The following is a 12,758-nucleotide window of genomic DNA, read 5'->3' on the forward strand; positions in this document are numbered from 1 at the left end:
TAGGAGATCTTTTACTGTGGGGTTCCATCATGCCAAAGCCTGGGGCACTTAAATCTGCCAAGGCCTTTTCTCAGGCTCTTTTGGGGTCATGCAAGGTGTGCCTTCTGCCTTTTTCTGCCTCTGGCACCTGTGACTCGTGCCCTGCTCCTGGACAGGATCAGCCTCCTTCTCTTGCTCAGCCCAGTCCTCCCTCTGCCCCTGCGGAACCGGCGGTACCCGCCTGGGCTTCCGCCATGTCTAGTGCGGCAGCGGATCTGGCCCTAGTTGCCAAGGCAGCCATGTCCTTCATGGAGCGTATGGCAGCTACTACTCCAGTAGCATCCACCGCTCCATCTCCTCTCAGTGATTCTCACAGGGGGCGTCTGACGTCTAAGAGGCAGCGTGAGCGGCAGCATTCCTCGTCGGGTGACTCTGCTTCTCCCCCACGCCTTGAGGCATGCCAGGTTGACTCTCCCTCTCGTGGGGAGCGCAAATCCGAGGGGGAATTGTCCAGATCGGACGAGGCCACGGAGCGGGAACCCCTGCCTAAGCTTTCCACCATGGTATCCGAATTGGTGGAGGCTGTCCGTGACACTTTTAATATCCAAGGAGATTCCACTCCCTCCACTAGTCGGGAGTTCTCCCTCTTTCCGCCCAAAAGGCCCGAATCTGCGGTGTTCCCCGTTCATGAGGAATTCACAGCGGTCATATCGAAGGCTTGGGACCGACCCAATCAGAAATTTTCGGCCACCAAGCGCATGGATACGCTTTACCCTTTCCCCTCTGACTCGGTGGAAAAGTGGACTTCTTCCCCTAAGGTAGATCCTCCGGTGGCCAGGTTGGCCAAGAACACGGCCCTTCCTGTCCTAGACGGTTCCTCCCTGCAGGATGCGGTGGACAGACGCCTGGATTCACTTTCCAAGTCCATCTTCTCTCTGGCGGGCGCTTCCCTGCGACTGGCTTTTGCGTCGTCTTGGGTTGCCAGAGCCCTTACGGCGTGGTTGCGGCGCCACCACCAGGATCTGACGGAACAGGGCACCCCTGCAGACACTTTGGAATTTATTCTCCAAATGTCTCAGGCTTCTAAATATCTCTGTGAAGCTTCAATGGATATCGGTTCCCTATTTGCCCGTATTTCGGCCCTCTCGGTCATTCAGTGTAGAGAGGTTTGGTTGAAGGTGTGGGATGCTGATGCTTCTTCCAAGCGTTCCCTCGCTAACCTTCCCTTTGAAGGATCTAGGCTCTTTGGAGCCCAGTTGGACGAATTCATTTCTGCCGCAACGGGGGGCAAGAGTATGCATCTGCCTCAATCCAGATCCAAATGGCCCTTTCGATCTCGGGCTTCAGGGTTCCGGGTCCAGTCCTTTCGTCGCTTCTCCACGGCCAGGGCGTCTTCGTCCTCGTCGGCTGGGGGATCCCAGGAATCCCGCAAGAAGCCTTTCTTCAAACTCCAGCCCTCTTGGCGACCACGGGCACAGTCAACCCGTCCCTCTGCTCCCAAACAGCTCTCCGCATGAAGGGGTGCCCCCACCCCTCGTGGTGGGGGGCCGTTTGCTCTCCTTTCAACAGGTCTGGAGGGCTCACGTTCAGGACGCCTGGGCTCTGGAGATTGTGACGTCCGGTTACAGTTTGGAGTTCGCGTTCAGCCCGCCGGAACGTTTTTTCCCGTCTCGCGTTCCGGGGGATCCAGCCAGGGCCTCGGACCTCCTTTTGGCGGTCTCCTCTCTTCTGGACCGGGGTGTCATTTTTCCCATTCCCCCGGAGGAACAGGGAACAGGTTTTTACTCAAACCTGTTCGTCGTTCCGAAAAAGGAGGGGTCGGTGCGCCCGATACTGGATCTGAAGCTTCTGAACAAGTTTCTACGGGTGCGGAGGTTTCGCATGGAGTCCCTTCGCTCCGTTATTGCTTCTCTGCTTCCAGGGGAATTTCTCGCGTCTGTGGACATTCAAGACGCCTACTTACACGTCCCGATTGCGAAGTCTCACCATCGCTTTCTGCGTTTTGCCATCTGGGGTCGTCATTACTAGTTTGTCGCCCTGCCTTTTGGGTTGGCGACCGCCCCTCGCGTTTTCACCAAGGTTTTGGCGCCTCTCATGGCGCTTCTTCACACCAGGGGCATCTCGTTGTTGCCCTACCTGGACGACATCTTGATAAAGGCCCCGTCTCTTCCACAGGCCGAGGACAGCGTCCGAATTACCGTTCAATCTCTAGAACGGTTCGGGTGGCTGATCAATCTACCAAAATCCTCTCTGCACTCTTCCCAGAGACTCTCCTTCCTGGGGATGATTTTGGACACCTCGAGTTCTCGGGTGTTTCTTCCGGATTCCAAGTCCTCTCAGGTTCGGAGGGCAGTGTCGCTCCTTCTACAAGCTCCTCGTCCCACCATTCGGGAGTGCATGCGGGTTCTGGACCTTATGGTCGCCTCCTTCGAGGCGATTCCGTATGCCCAGTTCCACACGCGACCGTTACAACAGTGGATTCTTGCCCTCTGGGACAAGACCTCTCGGGGTCTGGACGCTCCCGTCCGCCTGTCCCGGCAAGTTCGGTTGTCTCTCCCTTGGTGGCAGGCCTCCCCGAATCTCTCATCAGGGAGGTCCTTCCTTCCGTTCTCCTGGACGATAGTCACCACCGATGCCAGCCTCATCGGTTGGGGAGGCGTTCTCCGGAACCTCACAGTTCAGGGGGTCTGGTCGACGGAGGAATCCCGTCTTCCGATAAACGTTTTGGAACTAAGGGCGATCTTCAACTCCCTCTCCCACTGGACTTCCCTCCTTGCGGCTCGGCCGGTGCGTGTTCAGTTGGACAATGCCACGGCTGTGGCCTACGTCAATCGTCAGGGCGGAACGCGCAGTCGGGCAGTGATGCAGGAGGTGGCGAGGATCCTCCTATGGGCGGAGTCTCATGTTCCAGTGTTGTCGGCGGTGTACATTCCGGGCATCGACAACTGGCCGGCGGATTTTCTGAGCCGCACCAAGGTGGATCCAGGAGAGTGGTCCCTACATCCGGAGGTGTTCGAGGACATCTGCCGCCGATGGGGCCGTCCGGACGTGGATTTAAAGGGAGTCTTTCACCTAATCTGAGCGTTTTAGACCGCTCAGATCAGGTTATAGACTCTTTAACCCTCATTACGATCATACCTTTGTCTTATGTGACCCTCGCCCAGATAATGAAAATAACACTTTTAAAACTTATGCAAATTACCTTCTGAAGGTGCCCAGGGGCGGCGTTACTGGGCGATGTGCCCAGAAAAACACACCTCCAGCCGGCGGACGTCACGAGCGGCACCAGAGGACGGCGGGCTGGGAACTGGCCCGCACCTGCGCACTGCTCTGCCCATTATGGGCAGATGAACAGCTTTTCATATTGCGCATGTATGAAAAGTTCCCAGCCCGCCGTCCTCTGGGGAAAAAAAGGTCCCAGCCCGCCGTCCTCTGGTGCCGCTCGTGACGTCCGCCGGCTGGAGGTGTGTTTTTCTGGGCACATCGCCCATTAACGCCGCCCCTGGGCACCTTCAGAAGGTAATTTGCATAAGTTTTAAAAGTGTTATTTTCATTATCTGGGCGAGGGACACATAAGACAAAGGTATGATCGTAATGAGGGTTAAAGAGTCTATAACCTGATCTGAGCGGTCTAAAACGCTCAGATTAGGTGAAAGACTCCCTTTAATGGCGTCCCGGCTAAACAAAAAGGTGCCGGTGTTCCTGGCCCGCGCTCGGGACCCAAGGGCATGCGGAGTGGACGCGCTGGTGTCTCCTTGGCAGCGATTCGACCTCCTCTATGTCTTCCCTCCACTTCCTCTGTTGCCGAAGGTGCTGCGCAAGTTCTAGGCGGAGGGTATACCGGCCATTCTTATCGCTCCGGATTGGCCTCGCCGCGCCTGGTTCTCCAACGTCGTCCGAATGCTAGCGGACGTTCCGTGGCCTCTTCCCGACAGAGAGGATCTTCTATCTCAGGGACCGCTCTTCCACCAGAATTCACATCAGTTGCGTTTAACGGCGGGGCTATTGAGACCTACATCCTGAGGAAGAGAGGCTTCTCTGATGCAGTGTTGAGAGCCATGATCAGAGCTCGAAAGCCGGCTTCTTCGCGGATCTATTATCGCACCTGGAGGGCCTATCTAACCTTTTGTGAGAAGTCGGGTTTTCCGCCGCTTCGTTTCTCTGTTCCGGTGGTGCTGGCCTTTCTACAGTCCGGCCTTGAGGTGGGGCTGTCGCTCAGTTTTTTGAAGGGTCAGGTTTCGGCCTTGGCGGTCTTTTTTCAACGGTCTATTGCCTTTTTGGGGCCTGTGAGAACCTTCCTGCAGGGGGTGGCGCATTTGGTTTCTCCGTATGTTCCTCCCTTACCCCCCTGGGATCTTAACCTGGTCCTGCGCGCCCTTCAGGAGGCGCCTTTTGAGCCTCTGAGGGAGGTCTCCCTAGTCTTCCTCACCTGGAAGGTGGTTTTTCTGGTGGCCATTACCTCCATCAGGAGGGTTTCGGAGCTGGCCGCGCTTTCCTGTCAGGAGCCTTTTCTGGTCTTCCACCAGGATAAGGTGGTGCTACGGCCGGTTCCTTCTTTTTTGCCCAAGGTGGTTTCTCCGTTCCACCTTAACGAGGATCTTGTCCTGCCCTCTTTTTGTCCTTCTCCGGCGAACCCCAAGGAACGTGCGCTCCACTCCCTGGACGTCGTCAGGGCCCTGAAAGTGTATCTGGGGGCCACCGCCTCCTTTCGTCGTTCGGACTCCCTCTTTGTGGTTCCCGAGGGGTCTCGTAAGGGTCTGGCGGCTTCCAAGGTTACTGTGGCGCGGTGGATCTGTTCCGCTATTGCTGCGGCCTATCGCGCTCGTGGTCAGGTTCCCCCGTCGCGGATTACCGCTCACTCCACAAGGGCAGTGGGAGCTTCCTGGGCCAGACGCAATCGCGCCTCCGCCTCCCAGTTGTGTAAGGCTGCCACTTGGTCGTCCTTGCATACGTTCACAAAGTTTTATCAGTTGCACTCGCTGGCCTCGGCTGATGCTGTCCTCGGGCGCAGGGTATTGCAGGCCGTGGTGCCCGTTTAACGGCTGGACGTTTTTTCTCCTGGCGGTGTTGGTTTTTCCCATCCCATGGACTGCTTTTGTACGTCCCATGGTCTGTGTCCCCCCAATGGAATGTACGAGAAAAGGAGATTTTTGTGAAACTCACCTGTAAAATCTTTTTCTCATCTTTTCCATTGGGGGACACAGCTCCCGCCCACTTTTTTAGTTTATGCTCAGGGTGTGTTGGTTTCCACTGTGGTTTTTTTCAGTTCTCCTTCTCCTATTGCTTTTGCAACGACTGAAGTCCTCCTGGAGGTGTCTGGGGGTATAGCCCGAGGAGGAGGAGTTTTGTTTTGCATAGTGTCCCTCCTAGTAATACCTCTAAGCTATACCCATGGTCTGTGTCCCCCAATGGAAAAGACGAGAAAAAGATTTTACAGGTGAGTTTCACAAAAATCTCCTTTTCTCGTTGGATGCATTGGGGGGACACAGATCCCACCCGTTGTTTTTTTTTTCTTCGTTCAGGTTTTCCGGATTTCCCAGGACCCTTTGATAATGGTCATCTTTCTGGTTTACGACATGTTGGTATCACTGTTCGTCTGGTTTTCTGATGCTCCTACTGCTTTCGGATCAACTGGTTAGTTTAGTGTCTGCAGAGGGTATAGCCCATCTGGTTGGAGCCAACACTTATCTTTTCTAGTGTCAGCCTCCTAGTGGCAGCTGGGCCATATACCCATGGTGCCGTGTCCCTCAATGCATCAGACATGAAAAGGATTTTATGGTAAGTACAAAAAAAAATAAAAAATTTGTTAGCTCATCTCCCAAAAAACAACAATCGATCAAAAAGTCGTATGTACCCCAAAATGGTAGCAATAAAAACTTCACCTCATCCCACAAAAAATGAGCCCCCACACACAAGACTACAGCCAGAAAAATAAATAAAAATATGGCTCTAAGAAAACTGCAACACAAAAACATGATTTATTTATTTTTCTTTCTAAAAATGCTCTTATTGTGTGAAACTTAAATAAATAATGGACGCAGCCATACAAATATGTCTAAGTGAACGGTGTAAGAAAAAAAAAAAAATATATGCCAAAACAGCTTTTTTTTGTCACCTCAAAAAAAACATATGAATCAAAAAGTCGTATGTACCCCAAAATGGTAGCAATAATAACGTTACCTCGCCCTGCAAAAAACAAGCCCTCACACAGGACTATAGCCAGAAAATGGCAACACAAAAACATGATTTTTTTTTTTTTTCTACAAATGTTCTTATTGTGTAAAACGTAGAAAATAACATAAAAACTAGACATAATTGGTATTGTTGCATCCGTAATGACCGGATCTATAAAAATATCGCCTGATCTACACAATCAAATAAATGGTATTAAAAAAAATAGAAAAATGACCCCAAACTTTTTTGTTTAGTTTTTTTGTTGTAACTTCACCTCCCAGAAAATTAGATAAAAAGCAACCAGAAAGCCAAATGTACCCCAAAATGTGCCAATAAAAACTACAGCTTGTCCCACACAAAATAAGCCCTCATGCAGCTCATTCAACAAAAAAAAAAAAGTTATCATTTTAAAAACCCTGACAGAAAATTCCAGGTTAGAAAATCCAGATGCCGCTCCTTCCCTTCTGAACCCTGGCGTATCATCCCCAAATAACAGTTTACGACCACAGTTGGGGTCTTACTGTATTTAGGAGAAAGTGGGTAGCAAATTGTGCGGGGTTATTCTCCTGTTATCTTAAGGGTCACCCACAGATCCCCCCCCTCCATAAGGGTCACTCACAGATCCCCCCCACCCCCATAAGTGTCACCCACAGACCAACATTAGTTCAATACCCACCAAAGGCACACCTTTTGGTTCAAAACATTTTTTTTCTTATTTTCCTCCTCAAAAACCTAGGTGCTTCTTATGTACAGGTGCGTCTTATAGGGCGAAAAATACGGTAATTAAATAGGCACTCAAAGTCCTGGGTGCTATGATTTATTTCCATTACAGTGCTGCCATTTCCGTGTTGTACTGGAGTACGGATTTCACTGCTGCTCTTGTCTGTGCTCCTCTCAAGCTTGGCTAAATTCTAGCTCAGCACATCGGTACCCAGTACTGTTGTGCTATGCCAGGATTTAGCTAAGAGGAGCAGGCCCCTTCCTGAGCCTGCTCCACTCAGCTCAAGGCTCTCTAAAGCAGGAGCAGCGATTTCTGCAGCCCCCAGTAATCCATACTCCAGTACTGCGCTGACATGTTAAGGCACAATAGCACCCAGGACTTTGGTATCTGTTTGAGTAGGATAGTAGTATAATTGATTAATAAAGTATATTACAAAAATAATTTTTAGGCTATTCAGAACATTTTAAAAGAGAGTTTTATAAAAGTTTAATTACTTGTTAAAGAAAACTGTCAAATAATTTTATTTCGACACCATGATTGATCTTGAACGATAGAATTGGAATGTAGAAATTTTCATCTTTGTTAGTGCTGTCACATACGTTCTGCCCTATGACGTGACACAGGTATGACTGCTTAATTTACTCCACTCAATCTTATGCTCCCCTTTCACTCAGGCTGGAAATTGAGCATAAATTGCACCCCAACCACCTACTTAATTCCAGGTCCATAGATACCCCAACACACTCACTGCTCCAGCATTCAGATGGCAAGATACACTTTAATACAAAAGGGTTCAATGCTTACAAAAAAGAAAGAAAATAGCATATGAGCAGTCAAACAGTTATAAAATGAATGGAAGAAAACAGAAACACTTAACTTGAAAGCTATAGTCATTCTGATTCTTTGGAGTATGAGAAACTATGGTAACACACACAGATCCTGGCTGACCCCCACATGTGTAACCCTGTTCATATAGTCCGCTTATGTTTTATAATTTTGTCCCTTGGCTCAGGTTTCAGAGCCGCCCTTCTATATTCAAATGCCTTTATGGTGACTGGGCAGCAGATTAATAAGGGGGCAAGTCCCAGGAATATTCATTTGTATCTGACTTTTTAATTCACCCCCAAATATAGGGTAGAGGATGCTCATATGCTATGTCCATTTATCCATTCTTTTGTTGTTTATACAACCCGGCCCAGGTGTCAGAAGTCACTTTCCCTTATTCACGGGCTCCAGTTCACATTTCCCATCCTGCATAAAAAATTCCCCTGAGCAGTTCAAAGTTGCATTTAACACGTATAGAGACAAACTACAATGAATTCCCCTGAGATAAATGTAGCAATGGGGTTTTAGTACAGCTCCCATAATGTGTAATTCCAACTACCCCAACATCAAGCCATGTGAAGGGTGACATATTATAGTCCTCTTTTACACCATACTGCAAGTTCTGAGCAGAAATCAGTACTTCCTATTGAGAAATGACCAGAGAAAGCTGGAAGAGAATTTGTATCAAGAAAGTAGCTACATTTCTAATAAAAACTATTGAAACAGAAAGTAGCTAAGTTCTTTACTTGGATGATATTTTGTTCAGAGACCATATGAGTTAAAGGGCTTCTGTCACCCCCAAAACTCATTTTTCATTTTTGGGCATACGACTATTCCCTATATAGGGCTCTTACCTTGTTTTGTGGCTTCGTTTCATAAAAAATCAAGCTTTTAAAATATGCAAATTACTTTACTACCAGCAAGTAGGGAATCTACTTGCTGGTAGCCGCCGCATCCTCCTTTAAAAAAAAAAAAACCTCCTCCAGTTGATTGACAGTCTGCAATTAAAATCCCGCGCCTGCGCGTTACAGGTCTTCATTCGGCGCAGGCGCTCTGAGAGAAGGACGCTTGCTTCCTCAGTGCGCCGATGACGTCTTCTCTTTCGGGTTTAGCGGTGACGTCATCGGCACAGGCACACTGAGGAAGTGGGCGTCCTTCTCTCAGAGCACCTGCGCCGAATGAAGACACGTAAGGCGCGGGATTTGAAATGCTGCCAGGGCCACCCGGAGGAGGAGAGCGCTCGCTGGCTCTGTCAATCAACTGGAGGAGGGGGCGTTTTTTTTAAAAGGAGGATGCGGCGGCTAACAGCAAGTAGATGCCCTACAGAAGCCCTTTAAAGGGGTTGTCTGCCTCATAAAAGAATCAGTATAGGAGATTAGGTAAATAAGGATATAAGCAGCATACTAATATATACACTGATGGAGGTCAAATGTTACTATAGCATCTGAAGCTGGAGGCACGCAATTCACGGGCTTGAGTGCCTCCCCCCGGCAGAGATCGGGTAAGGCGTTTGTTCATAGTAATGAGCCTGAGCCTGAATTAGGCTTCCAGGCGCATTACTTGTATATTACAGTTGAGGCCAGCAGGTGGCAGCTCTGAACTGTAATATACCGTACCTATTCCTGTTTAGAGTAATGGAGAAAATTCCATTATCCTATACAAATTGCAATCTGATTGCATGTTGTACTCCACTTGGGGATCTAATAAAAAGTAAAAAAAAAAGTGTTTTAAAAAATATTTTTTAAAAAAGTTAAAAGAAATATGCAAAATTCAAATCATCCTCCTTTCCCCAAAATAAAAATAAACATTATAGGAATCGCCATGTGTGAAAATGCCCATACTTGTTATCCCATGTGGTGAATGGTGTAACGGAAAAAAATAAAAATGGCCGATTCACCATTTTTTTTCATCACTTTACCTTCCCAAATTTTTGGGTGAAAGTTACACTCACCCCAAGATGGAGTTATCAAAAACTACAGATCGTTTCGCAAAAAAGGAGCTCTCACCCATCTCTGTATACATAACTACAAAAAGGTTATGTGGGTCAGAATATGGGGATGAAAAGTAAAAAATTTTTTTTCCGTATTAAATCGCAAGAAAAACTATACATGTGTGGTACTGCAGTAATCATACTGACCTGGAGATCGAGGAGCACAAGTCAGTTTTACCACATAAAGAATGCTTCAAAACAAAACCCGTAAAACTGGCGGAATTCAGTTTTTTTTTTTTTTTGTTTCTTTTTAAAAAAAATTCCCCGCTTCCCACCATATTGTATGCCATATTAAATGGTGGTATTAGTACGGCTAGGTGAAAAGAAAAAGAATATATAGAAAATCGCAGTATTAGGAAGGGGTTAAAATTCGTACCACAGGTCAATTCTGCACAGATTTTTAGGCAGTGTATATATCAGATTAGCCACTTTTGCTACTACTGTAACTGCTGGGGATGTTCTGCCTGCAAATTCCAGAAGAAAGTCCACGGTGTCACGTATGGCCATACTCTGTGTTAAGAATAAATAAAATAAAAATCAGAGCAAAGATGATTACAATCTAGTGAAGACATTGTGATGAAAATACCACTTTCAGGTTATTGGGTGAGGCAAATACCAGAATATAGCAGCCAGACAGGGCAGAGCCTTTACCAATTGGATGCCTAGTGAAAGTGAGAGGGTTTTTTTCTTCTCAGATAGGGGTGCTGTCCTAGTAAAGCCTTGGATAAACTGTTAGTCATACAGCTAAATCCCTTGCCATCTTTAATAAACCAAAACAGCCGCAGATCACACAGTATTAGTTTTATAATATTTATAACCGATTTCCATTGATTTTTCTGCAGGTGAACTGGGATGATGAGAGAGAATGTTTTGACAGTCTCAGCAAGGAATGTTCTATGTTTTACTCTATTAGGAAGAAGTATATACTGGAAGATTCTGCCACCTCTGAGGTATCTAGGGTTATGTATTGCTCGCCAACTAATATTTTTTTTTTTGTTATATGAGAAATACTGTCTTCCCACAATATAAATTCAATCCCTACCCAAAAAATAAGCATCTGATCAGGGGGCTCTTAATGCTGGGACCACCAGCGATCATGAGAAGGGAAACTAAACATTGAAGAGGATGCAGCGCTCACACAAGCACTGCAACACCTTCAAACAGCTGATCTGTGGGGTGACGGGAGTCAAACCCCTGCCTAACCGGTATTGATGACCTATCTTCTCCACAGTATAGTAGCACTACACAACCCCTTTAGTTACACATTTTACAGAATTTTTCCCAAACCAGCGTAATAATCGGCCTGTGTAGTAGAGCCTCTACTGTCATATATATATTTTTATTTATTTAATTTTTATGTGTAGGGACAGAAATTTTTATTTATTTTTTGTATGGGTCTATGCATGTTACAGTTAGCTGTCTTCAGCTAATAAAGTACAGTGGTCCCTCAAGATACAATATTAATTGGTTCCAGGACGACCATTGTATGTTGAAGCCATTGTAAGGGCTCTTTCACACCTGCGTTATAGTCTTCCGGCATAGAGTTCCGTCGTCGGGGCTCTATGCCGGAAGAATACTGATCAGGATTTTCCTAATGCATTCTGAATGGACAGTCCGTACTTCAGGATGCATCAGGATGTCTTCCGTTCCGGAACGGAACGTTTTTTGGCCGCAGCAAATAGCGCAGCATGCTGCGCTTTTTGCTCCGGCCAAAAATCCGGAACACTTGCCGCAAGGCCGGATCCGGAATGAATGCCCATTGAAAGGCATTGATCCGGATCCGGCCTTAAGCTAAACGTCGTTTCGGCGCATTGCTTTCTTAATAAAGCTCAACAGAAAAAGGATTTTTAGCCCAAAATAGGTAGAATTCAATAATATAAGTTCCCAGAGGTGTCCATGACCTTTAAATTCTGGAATTCCGTGTTAGCGGACCCAGCAGAAGACATATTTGACCGGCGTAGCCCAATGATGTATGGATTTCCAGAAAGCAAACCTAAGTTGAAATTGTTCTGCAACAGAGATATAAAAATATGATGTCAGTTATAGGAAGTGTGCGGCTGTGGAAATTGGTTAAGTTTGAAGCTGCACTTATTTGGTCATAAAGAAATTGGGGTTAAAAAAAATAATTTCCTTAAAGGGTGGTCACACAAATAAAAACATTTCTTAGCTATCCACAGCTATCCCATTCCTCCTCATTGCACAACAGCACTGGTTTAGTTTTTTTCTTCTTTTATAGAATTGTGGCTTATACTCTGATGTCATTAAAAGTTAATAATGCAAATGGTTACTATGTAATTAAACAACGTATAACTGTTAATTCCACCAGGTGTTTCTTGATGAAAAGTGAAATATTGTAGACTCTTTCTAACACATAACTGGTCAATATATTTGAAATTAAATTTAAAGGGGTTCTTCAGGACACTAACATTTATGCTCTGTCTTATAATGGTCACTAACTTTTCAAACAACTTTGCATAGATCCATTCAGTGTTTGTGATGGTGCCAAACTGTAGATGGGAGCGGTCGGCTATTTCCAGTAACTCTTTTGAACGTTGAATCGAGCAATAGGGTACCTTCCCTTTAAATAACTGCAGTCATTATCTAAAAACTGTGTTTACCCAGGTTTCCTTGTCTAATATTGCAGTTGCATCTCCTAATTTGTGATTTATTTTTTTCTGACTTCACAGTATGTAAGTACATTATTTTCATAAATCTAGATTGTTTAGATGACCGTATCAAGGGTGCACAGTAGGAACCAGCATCATGTTTCAGTGTTGAACCAGGCACAAGGATTTGTAGGACTAGCTCTGTTGAATGTAACGTGGCTACCCCTTACCATTGCTTGGAGCACACTTGTTCCTCCTACTTCCTCTGCCACCACCTCCATCTCTTTTATTAACTAGGTCAGGAGAGGGAGGGGCTGACGAAGGAGGAATGGTGTATAGAGTGGCTTGGGCTTGTCCTCAGTACACTTAACTGCTCATTTGCAGAATAATTTAAAGTATGTTTTCTCCAAAATGATGCAACAGATAGCTAAGTGATAGGTATCATTAATTCAGCTGAGCTACC

General features: G+C 46.6%; 1 protein-coding gene across 4 annotated transcripts in view; it reads left to right on the forward strand.

Annotated features, from left to right (window-relative positions):
* The window catches only part of MLH1 (mutL homolog 1), a 127,399-nt gene that overhangs the window by 114,146 nt on the left and 495 nt on the right, over window positions 1–12,758 (forward strand). For all 4 annotated transcript variants that reach the window (XM_044292825.1, XM_044292826.1, XM_044292827.1 and 1 more), the window contains one exon: window positions 10,532–10,639. In XM_044292825.1, coding sequence (XP_044148760.1) covers window positions 10,532–10,639 — 108 coding nt within the window. The remainder of the gene's footprint in view (window positions 1–10,531; window positions 10,640–12,758) is intronic.

This window comes from Bufo gargarizans, chromosome 5, assembly GCF_014858855.1.
Source record: "Bufo gargarizans isolate SCDJY-AF-19 chromosome 5, ASM1485885v1, whole genome shotgun sequence".
Classification (NCBI taxonomy): Eukaryota; Metazoa; Chordata; class Amphibia; order Anura; family Bufonidae; genus Bufo; species Bufo gargarizans.